At 43.1% G+C, this 22,857-nt stretch overlaps 1 protein-coding gene across 1 annotated transcript in view; it reads left to right on the top strand.

Annotated features, from left to right (window-relative positions):
* Positions 1 to 22,857, top strand: part of LOC128901955 (probable global transcription activator SNF2L2) — a 187,753-nt gene that overhangs the window by 159,844 nt on the left and 5,052 nt on the right. Inside the window, exons 29-30 of the mRNA XM_054184156.1 lie at positions 21,030 to 21,135; positions 21,934 to 22,035. Of these exons, the coding sequence (XP_054040131.1) occupies positions 21,030 to 21,135; positions 21,934 to 22,035 (208 nt within the window). The remainder of the gene's footprint in view (positions 1 to 21,029; positions 21,136 to 21,933; positions 22,036 to 22,857) is intronic.

The following is a 22,857-nucleotide window of genomic DNA, read 5'->3' as shown; positions in this document are numbered from 1 at the left end:
GTGCTTAGTTGCCAGCTGGGGTTAAACCACAACAGTTGTCTACCCCAGATCCTTTTCAGCAGAGCCACTCCCCAGCCAGTCAATCCCCAGCCTGTATCATTATAAGGTGTTCTTCCTTCCCAGGTGCAGGACTTGGCATTTGGCCTTGTTGAATTTCATAAGGTTCTTGTTGGCCTATTCCTCCAGCCTGTCTAGGTCCCTCTGTATGTCAGTCCTGCCCTAGTGTATGTCAACTGGAACCCAACTCCACTCCACCCCCCAGCTTGGTGTAATCTGAAAACTTGCTGAGAGTGCACTCCGTTGCCTCCTCCAGGTCATTGATAAAGATATTAAACAGGACAGGTCCCAGGATAGACTCTACTTGTTACCAGCCTCCAGGCACAGTAACCATTAACCACTACCTTTTGAGCCTGATCATCCAAGCAGTTTTGTACCTATCTGGTTTTCCACTCATCCAGACTATAATGTACTTACTTGGATACAAGAATATTGTGGGAGACAGCGTCAAAAGCTTTGCTAAAGTCAAGGTAAATAACATCCAGTGTTCTCCCCTCATCTACAAATCCAGTCATATCATAGGAGGCAATCAGGTTAGACAGGCATGACTTACCCTAGGTAAATCCATGCTGACTCTTACCAGTCACTACCTTCTCCTTCATGTGCCCAGAAATATGTTTCAAGAGGATTTTCACAGGGACTGACGTGAGACTGACTGTCCTTTTGGGGGATTGGGTGCATTAACTTTCTCCAGTTGTTGGGGCCCTCCCCCAATCTCCATGACTTTTCAAAGATGATAGAGAGTGTCCTCACAGTGACATCAGACAGCTCTTTCAGCATCTTCAGGTGTATCCCATCTGGTCCCATGGACTTGTATGGGTTAAGTTCTCTCAAGTAATCCCTGACTCTCTCCCTGTTGGTCGTTCTCCTCCTTGAATCCTTTATCTAAGCACAAAGGCCTGGGAGACCTTGTTAGTGAAGGCTGAGACAAAGACGACATTGAGTACCTTAGTCTTATATTTGTCCACTCCACTGAGAAATACTCCTACATTTCCCTTCTTCAGCCTTTTACTACTAATGTAGGGATACGAAGCTCTTCTTGTTGTCCTTGGTGCCCCTTGCAAGCATCAACTCTATGTGAATTTTGGCTTTCCTATTACCACCCCTGCATGCTTAGGCAACGTTTCAAAATTCATCCTTTGAAGTCTGTCCTCGCTTCCAGCTTCTGCATGAGTCCTTTATGCATTGGAGCTCAGTTGTGAGTTCCCTGTTCAGCCAAGCCGGTCTCCTGATATGTCTGCTTGATTTTCTGAGCATTAGAATGGATCTTTCTAGCACTTGGAGGAAGTTGCCCTTAAAGACCTGCCAGCTTTCCTGAGTTCCTTTGCTTTTCAGAGCTGACTCCTATGGGATCCCACCTACCAGTTCCCTAAATAAGCCCAAGTCTGCCCTCCTGAAGTCCAGGGTCTGTACTCTGTTTCTTTCATTCCTCACTCCCCTCAGGATCTTAAACTTCAGGATTTCATGGTCACTACAGCCAAAGCTGACATTTTATCATATCCCTGAGTAGTTCTTCCTTGTTCATGAGTAGCAGAACCAGGAGAGCGTCACCACTGGTTAGCCCCTCTAGTACCTGTATCAAGTAGTTACCACTGGCACTCTTCAGAAACCTCCTGGATTGCCTGTGTTGCTCTGTGTTGCCCTTCCAGCAGATGTCAAGGCAATTAAAGCCCCCCACCACCAGGAACCCAGGCCTGAGATCTGGGGCCTTCCTCAAATTGTTTAAAGAAGACTTTGTCTGCTTTCTCACCCTGATTGGTTGGTCTGTGACAAGCTCCCACCATGAGGTCACCCTTACTGTCCTCTCCTCTGATCCTGACCCACAAGCTCTCAACAATCCCATTGCCCATTCCATAGAACTCCATACATTTGAGATACTAATTCACATAGAGGGCACCCCCCCTCCCAGTCTTCCCTGCCTGTGTTTCCTAAAGAGCCTGTATCCATCTGTCACAGAGCTCCAATCGCACAAACTCTCCCATCACGTCTCAGTTATTCCAGTGATGTCATAGTTCTGCATGCACATGTGGAGCTCTAATTTCTCCTGCTTATTTTCCAGGCTGTATGCATTTATGCGCATATTCTTGAGGTGGGCTTCCTTTGACCCTGTTTTGTTGTTCCAAAGGTCTCTCTTGTATCTGTTGCCCTGCACCCTTTGCTTTCCACCCCATTCACCATGTCTTCACTTAACTGTGGGTTGTAATCAAGCTCAACAGGAAGGGTTTCTACAAGTACATTGGAAGCAAAAGGAAGACCAGAGAAGTTGTGGGCCCACTGTTGAATGAGACAGGAGCCATGGTGATGGAGGATGCGGAGAAGGCGGAGTTACTGAATGCCTTCTTTGCTTCGGTCTTTACTGCTTGGCCCAGCCCTCAGGAGACCCAGGCCTTGGGGAAAGTAACGGGGAAAGAGAAAGACTTCCCTTGGGTTGAGGAGGATCGAGCGAGAGATCAATTAGGTCAATTAGATATCCACAAGTCCATGGGCCCCGATGGGATGCACCCGAGAGTGCTGAGGGAGCTGGCATAAGTCATTGCTGGGCCGCTCTCCATCATCTTTGAAAGGTCCTGGAGAACAGGCGAGGTGCCTGAGGACTGGAGGAAAGCCAACATCACTCCAGTCTTCAAAAAGGGCAAGAAGGAGGACCCGGGGAACGACAGGCCGGTCAGCCTCACCTCCATCCCTGGAAAGATGATGGAACAGCTCGTTCTGGGCATCATCTCAAGGCATGTGGAGGAAAAGAAAGCTATCGGAAGTAGTCAACACAGATTCACCAAGGGGGAATCATGTCTGACTATTCTGATAGCCTTCTACGATGGCATGACTGGATGGAGAGATGAGGGGAGGGCGGTAGACGTGGTCTACCTTGACTTCAGCAAGGCTTTCGACATGGTCTCCCACAGCATCCTCATAGGGAAGCTTAGGAAGTGCGGGTTAGATGAATGGACAGTAAGGTGGATAGATAACAGGTTGAAAGACAGAGCTCAGAGGGTCGTGATTAGGGGCACAGAGTCTAGTTGGAGGTCAGTGACGAGTGGTGTTCCCCAGGGGTCAGTACTGGGCCCAGTCCTCTTCAATATACTCATCAATGGCCTGGATGAGGGGATAGAGGGCACCCTCAGCAAGTTTGTGATGACACAAAGCTGGGGGGAGGGGTGGCTGACACAGTGGAAGGCCGTGCCGCCATATGGAGAGACCTGGACAGGCTGGAGAGTTGGGCGGAGAGAAACCCTATGAAATTCAACAAGGGCAAGCGTAGGGTGCTGCACCTGGGGAGGAATAACCCCCTGCACCAGTACAGGTTAGGGGTGACCTGCTGGAGAGCAGCTCGGTGGAAAGAGACCTGGGAGTCCTGGTGGACAACAGGATGACCATGAGCCAGCAATGTGCCCTGGTGGCCAAGAAGGCCAATGGCATCCTGGGGTGTATCAAGAAGAGTGTGGCCAGCAGGTCGAGGGAGGTCATCCTCCCCCTCTACTCTGCCTTGGTGAGGCCGCACCTGGAGTACTGTGTCCAGTTCTGGGTTCCCCGGTTCAAGAAGGACAGGGAACTGCTGGAGAGGGGACAGCAGAGAGCTACCAAGATGATGAGGGGACTGGAAGACCTCTCTTATGAAGAAAGGCTGAGGGATTTGGGTCTCTTCAGTCTGGAAAAAGGAAGACTGAGGGGGGACCTTATCAATGCTTATAAATACTGAAAGGGTGGGTGTCAGGAGGATGGGGCCAGGCTCTTTTCAGTGGTGCCCAGTGACAGGACAAGAGGTAATGGGCACAAACTTGAGCATAGGAAGTTCCACCTAAACATGAGGAGGAACTTCTTTACTTTGAGGGTGGCAGAGCCCTGGCACAGGCTGCCCAGAGAGGTGGTGGAGTCTCTGTCTCTGGAGACATTCCAAAGCCACCTGGACGCGTTCCTGTGCACCCTGCTCTAGGTGACCCTGCTCTGGCAGGGGGGTTGGACTAGATGATCTCCAGAGGTCCCTTCCAACCCTATGGTTCTATGATTCTATGATCTTCCAGCCCCGATGTTTGTAGTTTAAAGCTCACCAGGTTGGTCAACCTTTTGGCAAAGATGCTCTTTCCTAACTTTTGAGGGAAGAGAGAGAGGGAGAGAGAGCGGAGAACAGAGAGAACAGAGATTGGTCATTCCTGCTATTAATGCTAATTAGAGAACCCTTGATTTTGTACAGATGTGAATTTATTTGGTAATATATATTGGATATGTAAATAACTATTATTGACTATGTTATTACTAGGCTCTAAAGTTATAAACTAAAAGCTACAAAGGGAAGGATGAGGAAATCATATTATGACATTATACACTAGAAGCTACAAGGTGAAGGATGAGGAGACAGAGGAAGAAAACAGTGATTCACACGTCAAGAGCAATCACTTTCCAAAAGAATCTCAACATGACAGACAGTGGTTTAGAATCTGCCAGTGTAAGACTGTGAGAAAAGAGCAGTTGGGACATCAGAGTAAGGGCACTGCCACAGCAACATTGTGGGTGTATAGATGAGAGGTTAAAGAGGTGAGAGTGAAAGGTAGGCTACAGGACTGGAAATGAAAGGCCCTCAGTATTGCACAGGGCAAGACATCTAAGCCACCATGAAACACTCAAGCATTTTCCCTTCATGTGCAGGTATGAGAACACTACCTGGGCCCCTATGCCCTTCACCCTCACCCTTGATACACTCAGGGTCTTCACTGGCAGTATTGTTGGTGCATGTACAGATGAACAGACAGGAATAATAGTCCAAGAGTCTGACAAGCCTCCATGGTCTCTGCAACATCCCAGATCCAAGTGCCTGGTAAACAGCAAACCTCCTGAGACATCAGGTCAGGTTGGCAGATGGATACCTCTATTACATGCAATATCAACCTCCTTTTCTTTGTGCAGACACTTGGTTGAGGCTTAGTTGGCTCTGACACCTTCCCTGAATGGGGTTCTTCTTCACCTGTTGCCAGGGCATTGTACCTGTTCTGTAACTGCAGAACCAGAGGTGAAGAAGCCTTAGCTGTGTTGCCGGAAGTGATAACTTTCCAGCTTCCCCCACCTTGGGAGTTTCCATCCACCATTTCTTTGAGGGTAGTCTCTATCTGGCCCTCCTTCCTTCCAACATAGGGCTTGGATTCTTGGCTCTGTAGAGTCTCTGCAAAGACCCTGTCAATATCCTGCTCATTCTCCCTGACGGTGCAAAGCCTTCTCACCTCCTCTTGCAGCTCCTTCATCTGATGATTCAGTGTTTCAACCAGAACACACCTCCCAATTGTCTCTAGCACATCAGAGGCCTCAACCCAAACAGAATTCCTAAGGGTGGATGCCAGCATCCAAGTCTCTGGCTTCAGGGAGTGCCTGGGGCCTCCTCCTGGGGCTGGAGACACCCAGGGTCCTGGGTGGCAGTATTCTCCCTTAGGTCCAAGTGTGAGGTCCTGCATGTAGGTCAGGGCAATCCCCAGTATCAATACAGACTGGGGGATGAAGGGATTGAGAGTAGCTCTGCAGGGAAGGACTCGGGGATACTGGTGGATGAAAAATTGGACATGAACCAGCAATGTGCGCTCACAGCCCAGAAAGCCAATAGTATCCTGGGCTGCATCAAAAGAAGCGTGGCCAGCAGGTTGAGGGAGGTGATTCTCCCCCTCTACTCTGCTCTGGTGAGACCCCACCTGGAATACTGTGTCCAGCTCTGGGGCCCCCAACATAAGAAGGACATGGACCTGTTGGAATGGGTCCAGAGGAGGGCCACAAAGATGATCAGAGGGCTGGAGCCCCTCTGCTATGAAGACAGGCTGAGAGAGTTGGGGTTGTTCAGCCTGGAGAAGAGAAGCCTCTGGGGAGACCTTATTGCAGTCTTTCAATACTTAAAAGGGGGCTTATAAGAAAGATGGAGAGAGATCTTTTACCAAGGCCTGTAGTGACAGGACAAGAGGCAACACTTTTAAACTGAAAGAGGGTAAAATTAGATTGGACATATTATCAAAGGGAGCATGGTAAATTTAATATAGCTGGATTTTAGTAAAGCATTTGATATGGTACCACAAGAAAATTGTTAGCTAAGATGAAAAAAACAAGAGGAGCGTAATGGAATATGTCTAACCTGTATGAGGACTTGGATAAAGATGTGACAGCAATATTGAAAGAGGGGCCTTTAGGCTGTAAGGAAGATAACACTGAAGTTCTTGAAAGATTTGTGTTGGGATGGATTGTAATATATTAACGATATTCATTTAATATCCACCTGATCATGAGCCTGATCCATTATATGAAAAAGCTGGTTTTAGCTATTTAAGCTGTCTCCTAAATCTAAATAAACAGTGTTATTTAACTGGTTTTCCATAAACACATTTCCCTTTTGACGCTATTGGTTGTTTTTCCTATGTTACCAAATTATTCCTGATTTACTGTTGGTGCCTCATTCTGCATTGTTGGTGGTTTCTCCACATAGGGAAATGTCGCATCCTTTGCCTGATTTCCACACCACCCCTACTTCTTATGAAAAAGTTATCGCATTCTGACAGTTCTATCTTTGCTACTTGAGATGGTGGTCAAAGTTATGTTCTCTGTGGCTTCAGTTTTGATTGACTGTTCAAAAATGGTTGCGTTATTCCATCCAGTTGTGGCGTTGGATGATTCAGCAATATATATCTCCCATGTGAAGATGACCATATCACCCAGGAGGTGGCCATTTTGATTTCTCTGTTATACCTGTAAAGACAGAAACAAAAACCTGCCTCCCCTTTTTCCCTAGTAACTGTTAGAGTAATGTCTTTTAGCTTAGGGGCCATATGAAGTCATTTGGACACACCCTGAGATGGATCTTGTGGACCCTGGGATATTATTTGGATCCAAACAACTGCCATATTGCACTCTTCATCTTTATGTTTACTTGATTCCCAGATGACTCCATCCCATGTTTCTGGATCCCAATCCTCACTCTGAACTGCCATTAAATCTTCCAAATCCTGTTTCCCTTGGCTCTTTTTCCAGTGAATGTGTTCTGCCTTTTGTGCAGCCATCTGAGTCTGCTGAGCATTCTTAGCTTCAGCACTCTTCACAGCCTGTTGTAAACACTTTATCCTTTCTTTGTATTCAGCAACAAGTTCCTTCATTTTCCGACTCTCATCCTCCTGATCACATTCTACAACAAAGTAACATCATCTGTTGTGTCATTCATGCTCTGTGGGGGTGGAGTGCCGGTTCAGGTGGCGGAGTGGCTCGTGGGATTTGAGTAGCAGCAGTGCATGTCATACACCTACTCCTGCACCAAAGTTTAATATAAAACCACCCCTGCAACACATTCAGGATAATCAACAATAATATCACAGTGTTGGGAAAGTAACAATCATTTCCAAAATCCCCTAGCTCTGGTGGTGTCAATTTGGCATGAGCATAAAAGGGTGCAGTAAACTTTCCCAAGGTAAAATTGAAAGTGCAATTAGTAATAGAATCCATTACGTGATGCCCAAGATATGCAGGTAAAACCATTATCCAATTTATCATATTATAGATGTAACAAAAACCACAGCAGAATAGCATATTTAAACCACTACATACAAACACAAAGAGCAAATAAACTATACAACACATTCAGCAGGTTAAGCAGCCCAGTACAGGCTAGGATCCATGTGGCTGGGGAGCAGCCTTGCTGAAAGGGACCTGGTGGACAACAAGCTGAACACAGGTCAGCAGTGTGCCACTGCAGAAAAAAAAGCAAATGGGGATCCTGGGCTGTATCCGCAGGGTCATTACTAGCAGAGACAGAGATGTGATCATCCCACTGTACTCAGCGCTTGTCAGGCCACGTCCAGTTCTGGTCCCCACAATTCAAGATACATGCGGATAGACTGGAGAGGGTCCAAAGGAGGGCCATGAAGACAATCAAAGGGTTGGAGAACCTGTCCTATGAGGAAACACTGAAGGAGATGGGTCTTTTCTCCCAGGAGAAGAGAAGGCTCAGGGGGTCCTAATCACAGTATTCCAGTAGTTAGAGGGCAGCTACAAAGAGGATGGAGGCTCTCTCGTCACAAGGAGACACATGGAGAAGACAAGGAGCAATGGGTTCAAGTTGCACTGGGAGAGGTTTAATCTCCATATAAGAAAGAAACTTTTTACAGTGAGAACAATCATTCACTGGAACAACCTTCCCAGGGATGTGGTGGAGTCCCCATCACTGCAAGTTTTCAAGATGCGATTGGACAGAGTGCTAGATAATCTCATATAGGCTCCCTTTCCCACGACAGATTGGACCAGAAGATCTTTTAAGGTCCCTACCAAACTGGGCTGTTTAATGATATATGCCTCATTCCCTTCTCAAAGTGTGGTCATTAATAGCTAACACAAATAGCTACATCAATCACCTGTCTTTCTCATACCACTCCTTGCTTTACTTAGTAGAGAAGTTTTCCCCCATTCCCTCAATAAAATCATAGAATGGTTTCTGTTGGAAGGGACCTTTAAAGGTCACCTAGTCCAATCCCCCTGCAATGAGCAGGGACATCTTCAACTAGATCAGGTTGCTCAGAGCCTTGTCCAACCTGAATTTGAATGTTTACAGGGATGAGTCATCTACCACCTCCCTGGGCAACCTGTTCCAGTGTTTCACCACACTTACTGTAAAAAATCTAAAGTCTAAATCTTCCTCTTTCAGTTTAAAACCATTACCCCTTGTCCTATTGCAACAGGCCCTACTAAAAAGTCTGTCCCCATCTTTCTCATAAGCCCCCTTTAAGTACTGGAAGGCTGCTATAAGGTCTCTCCAGAGCCTTCTCTTCTCCAGGCTGAACAACCCCAACTCTCTCAGCCTTTCCTTACAGGAGAGCTGTTCCATCCCTCTGATCATTTTTGTGGCCCTCCTCTGGACCCGCTCCAAAAGGTCCATGTATTTCCTGTGCTGAGAACTCCAGAGCTGGACACAGTACTCCAGGTGGGATCTCACCAGAGTGGAGTAGAGGGACAGAATCACCTCCCTCGCCCTGCTGGCCACACTTCTTTTGATGCAGCCTAGGATACGGTTGGCCTTCTGAGCTGTGAGGGCACGTTGATGGCTCATGTCCAGATTTTCATCCAGTAGCATCTCCAAGTCCTTCTCCACAAGGCTGCTCTCAATCCGTTCATCCCCCAGTCTGTATTGATACTGGGGTTGCCCAGACCCAGGTTCAGGATCTTGCACTTGGCCTTGTTGTTCATGAAGTTCACATGGGCTCACTTCTCAAGCTTTTCCAGGTCCCTCTGGGTGGCATCCCATCTCTCAGGCATGACAGACACACCACTCAGTTTGCTGTCATCTGCAAACTGGCTGAGGGTGCACTCAATCCCACTGTCTATGTCATTGATGAAGATATTGAACAGTACTGGTCCCAATACAGATCCCTGAGGGACACCACTTATCACCCCTCTCCATCTGGACATTGAGCTGTTGACAATTACCCTCTGAATGTGACCATTCAACCTCATCCACCACACAGCCCACCCATCAGATCCATATCTCTCCAACTTAGAGAGAAGGATGTTTTGGGGGACCGTGTCAAAGGCCTTGCAGAAGTCCAGATAGATGGCATCCGTAGCTCTTCCTTGTCCATTGATGCAGTCACTCCATCATAGAAGGCCGCTAGGTTGGCCAGGCAGGACTTGCCCTTGGTGAAGCCATGCTGGCTGTCTCAAATCCCATCCCTGTCCTCCATGTGCCTTAGCATAGCTTCTAGGAGGATCTGTTCCATGATCTTCCCAGGCACAGAGGTGAGTGAGGCTGACAGGGTGGTAGTTCCCAGGGTCCTCCTTTCTACCCTTTTTAAAAATGGCTGCAACGTTTCCCTTTTTCCAGTCACCAGGGGCTTCACCTGACTGCCACGACTTTTCAAATATCATGGAGAGTGGCTTGGCAACTACATCAGCCAATGCCCTCAGGACTCTGGGGTGCATCTCATCAGGTCCCATAGACTTCTGTGTGTTCAGGTTCCTCAAGTGGTCATGAACCTGATCTTCTTTTACAGTGGGAGGGACTTTGCTCCCCCAGTCCCCCTCTTGCCATCCATCCACTCGAGAGGTGTGGGGAGAGAGGTTGCCAGTGAAGACTGAGACAAAAACATTGTTGAGTACCTCAGCCTTCTCCTCGTCCCTTGTTACCAGTTTTCCCATCATTTTCATCAAGGGGTATACGATTTCTTTGACCTTCCTTTTCTGGCAGACATACCCATAGAAGCCCTTCTAATTATCCTTTGCATCCCTTGCCAAGTTCATCTCCAGCTGTGCCTTGGCCTTCCTGACCCCATCCCTACACAACCGGGCAGCATTCCTATACTCTTCCCAGGATACCTGTCCTTGCTTCCACTGCCTGTGCATTTCCTTCTTGCCCTTTAGTTTGACCAGCAGGTCTCGACTCAGCCATGCTGGTCTCTTGCCTTCCTTTCCTGATTTTCTTACTCTTGGGGACTGAGAGCTCTTGCACTCTGTGGAAAGCTTCCTTAAAGATCTGCCAGCTCTGTGCTGCTCCCTTGTCCCTGAGGGCAGTTTCCCAGGGGGTCCCATTGACTAACTCCTTGAAGAGCTGGAAGTTTGCTTTCCTAAAATTCAGGGTCCTGACTACTCTTCCCCTGACCCATATCCCTCAGGACTGCGAACTCCACCAGTGCATGATCACTGCAGGCCAGGCTGCCTCCAATCCTGTCGTCACCAATGAGCTCACTTGCGTTGGTGACCATCAGGTCCAGTAACACATCCCCTCTGGTGGGGCTGTCTATTACCCAGCCTAAGAAGGTATCCTCAGTGCATTCCAGGAGTCTCCTGGATTGCCTGCAGCTCACTGTGCTACTTTTCCAGCAGATGTCAGGGTGGTTGAAGTCCCCCAGCAGGATGAGAGCCTGCAAGTGCGATGCCTCCTGTAGCTGGAGTAAGAAGTCTTCATCAATAGGCTCCCCTTGATCAGGCAGCCTGCAGTAAACACCAACCACAAGGTTCCCTTTGTTCCCTCGGTCTCTAATTCTTACCCATAAGCTTTCAACCTGCTTGTGGCCATTCTTCAGAGACAGCTCTTCACACTCTAGCCATTTCTTGATGTAGAGGGCAATGCCTCTACCCCTCCTTCCTCACTTGTCCCTTCTGAACAGCCTGTAGCCATTGATAGCAGCTCTCCAGTCATGGGATTTGTCCCACCAAGTTTCAGTAATGGCATCTAGGTTGTAGCTTTCTAGCAGCAAGGTGGCTTCCAGCTCCTCCTGTTTGTTGCCCATGCTGTGTGCATTGGTGTAGAGGCACTTCAGCTGGGCTGCCAGAAGTGTCACCTTTTTAGAGGAACACCCCTTAATTCCTTTGAGGTATTTCACTGGTGTTCCCCTGTTGGCTCCTACTACCTCAGGAGCCCCTGGTTCATCTCTGTAAGACTTCAAGTGTGCTGCAGTGTAGCCAGCACGTCACAGAGCAACAGGCTAAGGGCCCTCGCTAGCACGCCGTCTCTCTAACCTTGGCGTGTCATCCCACAGCTTGTAACAGGCAACCCTGGTATCATCCCCCTCCCCCCTCAAGTCTAGTTTAAAGCTCTGTCAATCAATCATCCCCGCTAGCTCGTGAGCAAAGACACTCTTCCCCCTTTGAGAAAGGTGAATCCCATCCAATGCCAGCAGGCTTGGTACCGAGTAAATCATCCCATTATTGAAACCCCAAAATTCTGGTGGTGACACCAGCCACGTAGCCATGTATTAACAGACTGGGTCCGTCTGTTTCTTCCAATATCACTGCCTGCAACTGGAAGGACAGAGGAAAAACTTACCTGTGCCCCAGATTCCCTTACCAACCATTTCAAGTCCCTGAAATCTCTTTTGATTGCCCTTGGACTACACATTGCAGCTTCATTGCCACCCACATGTGTCGTGGAACCTCACAAACCAAGCCAGACCAACTAACAAACTAAAAATGGGATTTATTTTTACACGATGGTAACAAAATCAAACTAAGTTTTACTCTAACTGAAACCGCTTTGAGACTCCAACAAACATTAAAAATCCACAGGTTCAGGATGTTGCTTGGGAGTTAATACTACACCGCCAACTTAAGAATTCTTAAGGTTTACGGTCAGTGACCCAAAATGCGCATAATCACTCACCTATGTAAGATGAGGTCTCGCAATCTGTACAGAAGATGAACCATAGGTGGTGTCCCAACCCATGCAGAGAGCCCCCAACCACAGACCTGCTGCTCTGAGGGAGACCAACTCAAACTTACTTTCTCAAGGGGCCCCATTTATATCCAATTCAAATCTGAACTATGGTCATATATGGTCATGTAGCCTCCCATTGACCGAAGACCCCAACTTCTTCACCTTTCGACCTAAATGATCACCACTGTGTGGGCATAACAAGAACTGTGGCAGGAAGTTTTTTGTCAGGTCTTTGTTAGGTTTTGGTGGGCTTTTGTCAGATCTTATCTGATCTTTGTCAGGGCTTTGTCAGGGCCACAACATGGAAAAGCAATAATGGGTAATAGTCCAAGGGCTGTATCAGCCTAGGAAGTTTCCTAGTGATGTCCTTAACCCGGGCCCCAGGGAGGCAGCAGACTTCCCTAAGAGGAGGGTCTGACCAGCATATTGGACCCTCTGTTCCCTTCAGAAGGGAGTCACCTACAACTATAACCTGTCTTTTCTTCCTCGTGGAGGTGTTCACGATGTCGTAGTAAAATTAATATTAACTAGAAAAATTAAATGTAACATGTAACCAAAGCAATCAAGGGAACCTGCCACTGCTGCTAAAAGTCATCTCTACAGCCCCAACCCTATTTGATTATAGAGAAATAGTAACTAGACATGATTTATCTAAGATTAGATTAAGGAACTAACTACTAGACAATGTAGCTTTTTTGATAAGCAGGATATTCCTGTCAGGAGAATGATAAACTGTAGGCCTGGTCATCAAACAGAAAAAACCACCTGGAACTGCCCAGATTAGAGGAGAAGCAGGTAAAAGGTAATTCCGATAGGAGCAGATCGCGACCACGGACTCATTGACCACCTACCCAAATGATACCACCTACTCAAAAGAGAACAATGGAAGAAGAAAACAGAGTCTGCGCACTAATTTACATAGGAAGCAAAGAAATCTTGACCAATCATTAAAGAGAATAACAATGAATATGTATTAATTGTTAGAATATGTAATAATCAGTGTATAAACAGGGAAATTTTTGAAACTAAGGTGTGCTCCCGTTTTGGGACAAGCACCCCATTTCTGCGCGTTAATGGAATAAACTTGGAAATACCGCTGCTCTGTGTGTTATTGGCTTGCACACTGGGTAAAGAACCCAGATTTGGGACAACAATACAGGGGGTAGGCCTTTCTGACCTCGGCAGCACCTCTGGTGTAGATGGACCATCATCCACATCATTCATTGACCAACCTTCCAAATCCAAAGCCTCATACCTGTTATGTAGGGGCACCTGGGAAGGTGGGGTAGGCAAGGAGGGAGTTCGCCTGCCCCCCCAAGCAAAGACTCGCCTCCATTCACTCCTTTCTTTTAAACTACTGCCTTCTGCCTGGTGGGGAGAAGGATACAGGATCCCCTTGATCTTATGGTTTTTCTGGTGGCTGTTCCTGTCTCACGGAGGGCAGAGCATGGTTCCACCAGTCTATCTCTTTCTCAGACTCCCTGATGCTCCTTAACCTGTCCAATTCCTCTCAAGCTCTGCCACCAAGCTAAGCAGATCATCCACCTGGTCACACCTAACACAGCTGTTCTCACTACTGCCATCAGTACTAGTTAAAGGCTCTGGCACTCCCTGCAGCCCAAGACCTGGATGGCTGCATGTTTTTGTGGGAGTTCTGTCTGAGTAGCCGCATCAGTTCTGGTGAGTGCAGAGGACATAGTTTTCTGCTAGGTGGATACCATAGCTAAGCTCCTTCTGGGAGGGTGATGACCACCAACTGAACCCACCTTTTGAGCTGGTAGGGTGATGATGCCCTTCCCACACACCCTTCCACACAAAGCACTGCACCACACCACGCCCTGGTTGCTTATGCTCCCTAGGCTGATTTTTATAGGTGTGTGGGGTGGCTGGCTGTGGTTGCTCTGGCGATGCCCAGGCCTCATCAGTCTCTCTCTCTCGAGCTGCCAGCTCCTGGTGGGTCTCTCTGCTGCCCTGGCGTTTCCCTGCCTCAGGAAATCCTGCTATACGCCAAGATCTGGTACGCTGCTGCAGACAGGGCTAGCACCGGAGCAGCTTGCCTTGGTGACTCAATGTTGCATTGCTGTTCAAAGTACAGAAGCACTAGAACAGTTGTAAGAATAGAATTTTTAGCTTCACAGGAGTTTGTCTGCTAGCTTTTATTTTTAGAAGTTTAATTGCTTGAATAAAGTCTTCCAAAACAAATCATCTTGAAGCAGATATATGTAATTAAAAACAAACAAACAAACCAAACCCTTGTCTAAGTAATTAATTTCACAAAGTTACAAAAAAAGGAAAACATTAGGAAATTGTACTTATTAGCCCCTCTGATAGCTATGCTTTTTTTCATAATACTGTTGTCTCTAGTATGAATTTCTAACACCAAATTATGAGTGGGATATTATTTCATTAATCTTTTGGTATCTATAAACATACTGTCTTTGTGTCAGAGATCACATTTGCCCTCTTTGTAATTTAGAACTAAAATCACAAGCGGGGAAAAACTTGGGGATGACACTGACATTTTTAGACATAAGCATCATCTTTACAGACCCCATCTGCAATGTCTAAAGTGTTTTTGGTTTGGATTTGGTTGCAATTATTTCTACACTTAAATCTGCAAGTTAGAAAAGGCGCCCTTGTAGGTGTTAAACCTTGGTCTGCATTTGTGATATAAGACAATTGTTTAGGGTGTTAGGGAATTTTTATTGTACCTGTTGAGGCAAATTAAACATACATTTATGCTTATATATAAAAAAAAATAATGAGCAATAGGATTCACATGAATTTAAACATCAGGGAAATGCACACCAAAAAGTGAACAAAACAACAGCAAGAAGAAAAAAAATCCAAAGCTATGAGGTATCTTTACAGAGAAAGGTAAAAGAGAAAAATAACCCTGCTGTGTGGGGTGCACCTTCCCACTTTCTCCTCTTCCTTTCCCACTCTAGTATTAGCATTCATGGAGATACAGAGTGTTTGATCTAGCAGAAAGCTATTGGTTTTTTCAGCTTAATTTTCATACCAATGAGCTTTCCAGACCAACTTACAACATGCTCACAGTATGGTGGGGAGTAGAGGGAAAGGCAGAACTGCAGTAATCTGGATTTAGATGGGTTTTAACCAGCATATACCCTAAATATTCCCTTACTGAGCTCATCTGTCCCAAAGGACCAGTCTTTTGATGCACAAGTTAACTTCTACTTAGATACTCACTTGAGTATCTGCAAGCTGGCAGGAAGCAATTAAATTCTCTCTATGTTTCTACTTCCAGAATGTTTGCAAAAATCTTTAGATCTCTTTTCTTCTGGTCTGGGGCTAAATAAAGATACAATCGGTTTTTTTGGAGTAAAACCAGAGGCAATTGACCCTTTCTGAACAGATGCTGCACAGATCATTCAATAAAGGGTTCTACAAGGAGTCTGCAAGGATACAGAATGAGCTGATTCCTTATATACACTTACACCTGTGCCAATCATGTGAGCGTGGGTATCAGGCCACATCAGACACCTTAGCCCAGTGTTTGGTTCATCCCTCAGCACCAGTTGTGTTTACCAAAAGTGGCTCCTGAGCACTTGCATTCCACGATTGTTACAAGACAATACCGCGGCATTTCTTATCTCATCAGGCAGGCCTTCTTGCCCTCCAAGCCAGATCATTCCTTTGTCTGTTAGTTACCATTGCTGAGCAGTTACAATTTGAATTTCCCCTTCAAGGGGAAAGATGGTTGAAATGAATAAGTCCAGCACTTCCATCTTCTTTTTTTTTCCAGTTCTGATCCTCATTTTTAACCTTTCTATCTTTCATTCCCTTTGAAATTGAGAATTTCCACATAGAAGGCTGGTGTAGATTAATTTGTAATTCTTATGTTTTTAGAAACCAAAGTTTCTCTATATGACCAGGGTAATCATTTTACCCTTTTGAAATTAGGAACAATTTTACTGGAAATAAAAACATGTTTTTACTGAACTAGGAATTTATAAGCCAAATGAGATCAAGCTGAGCCCTAGCTGCTCTGTTTGCACCATGGACATGCATGCTGCCTTAGGCTCCAAACCCATCTTTTTCCTCCTGTGAGTGCTTTCCCTTATTTTTAAATTTCAAAGATAAACTATTAGTCTAGAATCCTCAGAAGTTAGCTTTTTCCCTTTCCTGATTTTTAAATGCAAAAAAAAATCCAGTATTCCTCCATCTTCCCTACAACTTCACTGTACTCTCCTCCCCTGCAGTAGTTTGTTCTTTAATACCTTGGTGACATTTTGCTACACCTGTTACTTTGCATTAACTTTGCTTAGATAGCAACAGTTGTCTCATACCAGATCTCTAGGACCATAACAGATCTGTTGTATGAAGCGTTGTGCTTCTGTGATCCACCTACTCTCTACTCAGCTCATTAGACCTAAACAAAGTAGGGAGTGCAGAGCCTTACCTGATAACTTCATAAAGCTTCCTCCTCTTAGTAGGTGGTTGTTAACCATGTTTAATAAGGTTGGGTCATTGTGTCCTGCCCATGTTTCTTGCTTGAACAGAAGACTACCATATGTTTGGTGTATAGTGTTTTGATCACTGCATCATTAAAGCTAAAAATGTTTAAATTAGTACTTGTACCATCCTAGTTTTGACAGATTAGTTCAGGGGAGAGGATTTTTCTTTGTATGTAAAATTTTTTTCATTTGGATTGTTTCAGAGGTTTCCTCAAGTGACTAGCTTTTAGCTGTGTTATAAAATAATGAGTAAAGTAACTGGTCATCGGTAATGTAAATAGTAATTAATTGTACCAATCAATACTCTGAAGTCTTCAAGCATACCAAATAAATAGTTGTGATTGATACCCTGGTCAAGATTATGGCCTATGTAGCCATACATCAAAAATAGGAATTGCTATTTCTATCTATTCCCATTTAAATAATAGGGAAATGTCTGCCATCTACTAGTGAAGTAAAAAAATCTTGGAAAGGGAAAAAAAAATAAAATAAATTTAATAAAAGTGAATAATCTCTCCACCTGCCTGGATTACTGCTGAAAGATTATAAATACAAAATAACAACCTTACCATGAAGGTGGGGGTTTTGTATTTGTTTGGGATTTTTTTAGAACAACTTCACTGCAAGTTGCACTTGAATGGGAGTTGTAATTAGCACACCAGTGCTAGGTGTGAGCTGACTAGAGCAAGCATGAACCCATGTAAATGGAATTTCAGTATTTGTTGAGAAGTGTGAAATTTGCCAAAGAAATGTGAACACCTTGCAGTTTCAGCTTCGTTGTTATCTTTCCTTTCTGGTTTCATTAGTTTCAAATACCTGAAGGGGAAAGAGGTTTGATAAAAAGGAGAAGTATTCCTTTAGGAATTTTAACCTATATAATATGTAAGTATTTACATGTGAACACACATGGGAATAAAAGGATAAACTAATACAATAGTGGTGAACCATCACTCATCTTTCTGTCACAGTCAATTCTGTTAATTTTTTCTGGTCACTCTTGCTCTTTTACATGTAGTCTGCTAGTTGCCATGCAAACCTAAATGATTACTGCTCATGTTTTTTTTATATGGTGGCTATCGAGTTTATTATGTTTTAATTATAAAAGTGGAAATACGGATTAAAAATCAGAGAATAGCATTCAGAATTAATAATTTTCTTCCACCATACCCATAACAGTCATTTTTCATTACATAAATATTGTCTGCAATATTTCTATGCATATATTTCCATGCAATATGGAAACACACAAAGGGAGCAGGAGGTAATGTTTCTGTGACAGGAGATTCTGGGAAAATGGTGCGACAGAATATGTTGTTACTGATCTGGGTAGACAAAACTAAAGAGCAGTACATCTGGTTTTACCATTTACATGACAAATCAGGAGACATGCTCTTTGGGGGGTTTGGGGGTTTTTTTTGGGTTTTTTGTAAGCACTTTATGGTGCAATTGTAAATTTGTGTTTGTTCCCATTAAAGTATAGTGTTAGCTGCTGAAAGTAGAGTTTTACTACTTTCTTTTTTAAAAATTAATTTAGTTTTAACCAATTTTTGTTTTAATGGGAAAATGTTTTATTTTAATCTTTGAGCAAGTACAGAGTGAGGATGTCTACAAAATAACATACCTTCTGGCTTCTGAAGACACAGTTTTGTCACAATGTTGGATGACTTCACAAGTCATCTGCTAATTGTGTGCTAATTTTGCAAGTAACTTGTGCCTTTTAAAGAATTAGCTTACACCTGCATGATATATGTTGTAAAACAGAATTATTAAAAGAACATTATTAAGTTTGTGAAGTCAAGTAGGCAGAAGGTAAGTATAGCCTGTAATGCCATGACAGAGTACTGGTTTCATTTGTTTTTTTCCACAGGATCTTTGCCTCATATCATGCACAAGATGGACAACGATCACTTAATGAACAGCTATTTGTTATTTTGCTTTATCTTCATTCCTGAATATGTGTTTTCATGCCTTACTTGTTGTGTCCATTATTCAAACCCTATTAGAAGACAAAATTATGAATTTTCTTATGTGCTGCTTTATGGTGTTCATCAGTATGCAGTATGTAAATGCTTTGCAAACATATAATTGAGTTTCACGACACCATAGCATTATTTTAATTTCATGGATGACAAATAGAGACTTAAACTTTAAGATACCATTTGGAAACCAGAGGTCTGTTTTCAGAGTACTTATTGTTTTACATGTTCAGGAACAAATTTAATTGATATCATTTGCAGCTGTGAATGTTCTACACTTTTGGTTATTAAAGGAAATAATGTAAATGTAGCTTTTGTTTGCAACTTCCCATTTCTCTTTGAAAACACAAACTGAAACAAAAACAAATCTTGTCATGAGGAATCACATTGTCACTTACATAGATCATTGATAGGATTTGAGCCTTTAAATACACAGTACAAACCTCTCTCCCTTTGACTCATGAAGTATAGAAGTAGTAAATTGTCCTCTTCTGCGTGAATCAGTACTAGAAGGGGATGAGAGACAGAGTGACATGACAATTTCACAAATATTTGCTGATGGGAGAGGAATAATGAGAATTTGGATTAGGATTATCTGTCTATTTTACGATTTTATCTTATTACAATATCCAGGTGCTTTCCAAGTAAATCAGATCTGTTTGGTAAGTTGCTAGAAAACTTTCTGGAGTTTGACTGGTTTTCTCATGTGTGGTACAGAACAGGGTGGTCTGGCCTCAGCAGCTATAAGGGTTGGATCTACTCTCAGAACACTTTCCCTTCCCTGGAAGATATACATAGCCAGCCTTCTCTTCTCACCCTGCAGCAGCAGCTGCTAAAAGTATATTCCTGCACCTACCATAACCTAACTGCTAGGATTGTGTTTGCTGTAAACTGGATGGAAAAATACTCTACACAAGATTTACACCACAGAATATTGTTTGGACCACACCGAATAGAAAGCTGTGCTTGGAATATTAGAATTATTGTCCTTCTCTCATACACTGTCTATAAGAAGAAATGTCCTAGAACTAAACCAAGAACATTAAGAAATCTTGGATCAGTTGAACAACATCTCCATGTAAAAGAAGAAAACTGTTTATTCCTAATTGTTCATTAACCTACTAGGTCCATAGGCAAAATTTTATCTACACAAATTCCAAAACTATTATACACATTAAGAGATCCCTATTGAGAAGGCATAGATGATGACTTTCATAGAGGTCACAGCTGTCCCATACATCTTATCCTCCCTCATCATGACAGAATTACCTAAATTAACCTTTGATTCAGCATTTGTTCCAGTGTGTCTGATAAGATACTTGCACTTTCCACAGAATGCCATATTGTGGAGGACAGCTGTAAGAGAGAAGCTCAGGTGGGGGGCTCAAGAACTGGCAGCAGGCTCTGTATTGCCTAACTCCTACAAATTACCATTCAAAGGTAGAAATGAGAAAACAGGGCCCTTTTGGAGTAAGTTGTGATAGAATTGAGCAGTAATATTTGTGTCTGTGAAATATAGTCTGAGAAACACTGGTGAATGCTGTCTGTGTAAACAGGCTACAGTTCTCAGAAGCTGCTTTTTTCTGATACCATGACTGTCAGATAAATGGCAATAAATACATAAATATATATATATATATGCACTTGAGCCCATAAGGGCCATCAACAGACCTTTCCTCTCTAAATAACTCATAGTCAGCTATTATCTGGGAAGCCACAAATGAGGGGATAAAAAGAACTTTTATTCAGAAGCATTAAAGTAGCTATTAATAAGGGATGGAGAAGGGAAAATCTGGAAACCTCACGGAATATAAACAGTTACAAATCATAGGCAAAGTGTATCTTAGGGTATCCAAGGAATTTAAATAATCCATTACTTCTGACAATTCTTTCCGGATGATTAAAGAGGTACAAACTGCAGTACTGATTTTCAACACACTTACAATTATCTTCCCAGAAACCTAACATTAATTAATGAAAGTTAATACTGGCATTTATTGTAAAACCTAGTTCATCTGATTTCAATCAGCATCTGGTATAACAGCACCCAGTATGGACAAAAAAGTTAAGAATAATAAAAGAACATGAAGAAAAGAATAAAACTGCCCTAGACAAAGCACTAGAGAATTCAGATTCAAATCCTGATCCTTCTCCTTTATGATCCACACATATGATGGTGGTGATGTATCAGGACAAGAACATGAAAGCTGTGCATTAAACTGTAGATTAATTATTTATATCAAATCAAAGTTTGTTACTAATCCTTTACAAGAAAAAAAGCTAGATTTTTAATAAATTGATTGTACACAATTTCTTTTCTGAGAAAGTTGTAGTAATTCTTTGTGTGCTTATTTTTCTCAACAGTTCAGGACGGCAGCTAAGTGAAGTCTTCATTCAACTCCCATCTAGAAAAGAATTACCAGAGTATTATGAATTAATTAGGAAACCAGTGGACTTCAAAAAAATAAAGGTGAGAACCATTTTTGGGTGTGGACATTTATTTATTCCTTCTCACTATATAGAAATATGAACATTAAGTCATCATTAAAATTATGATTATGTGGATATTAAATTTGCCTATGTTTTTTGCTTAGATTTTAAATTTTAATATATTTAATATAGCCCTTGTTATGCATTTTGCTTAATGTATATTGCAGTATTTCACTACTAACACCTAAGTCAAAGCAAAACACAGGATGACATAAGACAACAGAGATAATACATTAATGGGGTTTTGTAAAAGACCAAATCCTGAATCTGTAAGCAAAACTTAAATAAGTGTAGTGCTTGCAAATATTTTATGTTGTTGTGAGGGATATAATCATCTTTCAACTAGCATCACATCTTGGAACAGCCACAGTTGGACAGGTGAGGATTAGGCAACTTCTTGCACCTTAGAGGCCATGAGCAGTTCATGGCTATCTCTTTTACCTTCACTCACGCTGTACCTCTTTTTGTTTCTGTACTGAGAAAAAACTTGGAATTGAACTCCTTTCTTACCCACAACAATACAATTTCGGTTGCTTTTGCCCCTTTCAATTAACACAGTGACTGCACAATTTTAATCTGCCTTTGGCCATGATGCATTTTGTCAGCATATTCCTCACACAGGCTTTAAATTTTGTCATTCCACTTAAGTAAAATATTTAAAAAGAAGGTTTTAATGTACTGAAAAGCAATATTAATCAATTGTCCTGTCCATTATTTTTTTTTCTCTCCCCACTGCTGCCATCCATCCTTCTCCCCATCTTCTTAACAAATGCAACAGGAAAGAATTTGTAACCATAAATATCGGAACCTCAGTGATCTGGAGAAAGATGTCATGTTGCTGTGTCACAATGCTCAGACATTCAATTTGGAGGGATCACAGGTCTGACTGAACCACTTTGTGTTAAACATGTGTCTTCCCTACTCAGTGTTTTCAGTGCTTGTTTAATTATGACAATTTTGTATATAAACCCTCTATTTTTAATCTTATTAGTGCTTTTAATGAATAAAAATGCACAGATTCTTTGAAGCATCCAGAATCCTTTGGTCACAACTAGAATTCAAACATTCAGCAAATTTAGTTTTGATTCCATAATCCTGAGATCAGTTTGTTCTGATATACTTTAGGACAGTTTTCAGACTATTTGAATCTATGCTAAATGGCTGTGCCCTGAAGAGCCATATGTTGATTTGAGCTCACTGAAGTGCATAATACAAGTAATTGAGAGAATGGTCCATCTTAGGGACAGTTGTTAAGTGTTTAGTGGTGAAATTTTCAGCTCTACTAATGAAAGATAAAGTTTAAAGTTTGTCTGACACTAGATCTTTGTGTATATAGTTCATATTCTCTGGATATTGTTGACATTTTTTTCTTGTTGAAAGCACAATATCCATTTTGAGAGACTGGAATAATGTACCCTTGTTAATAAATAATGTACCCAAATCTCTCATCTTGGAGAGATATAGAGTTCAGGATTTTTCCTGGTTTACACACAAGGATGTACTCAGTCCTATGAACTCACAATAGAAGAGGTAAACAGCGATACAAAAGAAAAGAGTACAAAAACCTGGAAGACAGATGAGAAAGTTGAAATGTATGCTCTGGATTCTCTGAGATTTAGTTATGAAAGGATAAGATCTAAATCTTGGATGGGACAGACACGCTAGGCTAGCAAGAAGGCATTAAACAAACAAAGGGTTATGT

The sequence above is a fragment of the Rissa tridactyla genome, chromosome W (genome assembly GCF_028500815.1).
Source record: "Rissa tridactyla isolate bRisTri1 chromosome W, bRisTri1.patW.cur.20221130, whole genome shotgun sequence".
NCBI lineage: Eukaryota > Metazoa > Chordata > Aves > Charadriiformes > Laridae > Rissa > Rissa tridactyla.
This window is presented reverse-complemented; position numbering and strand designations above follow the sequence as displayed.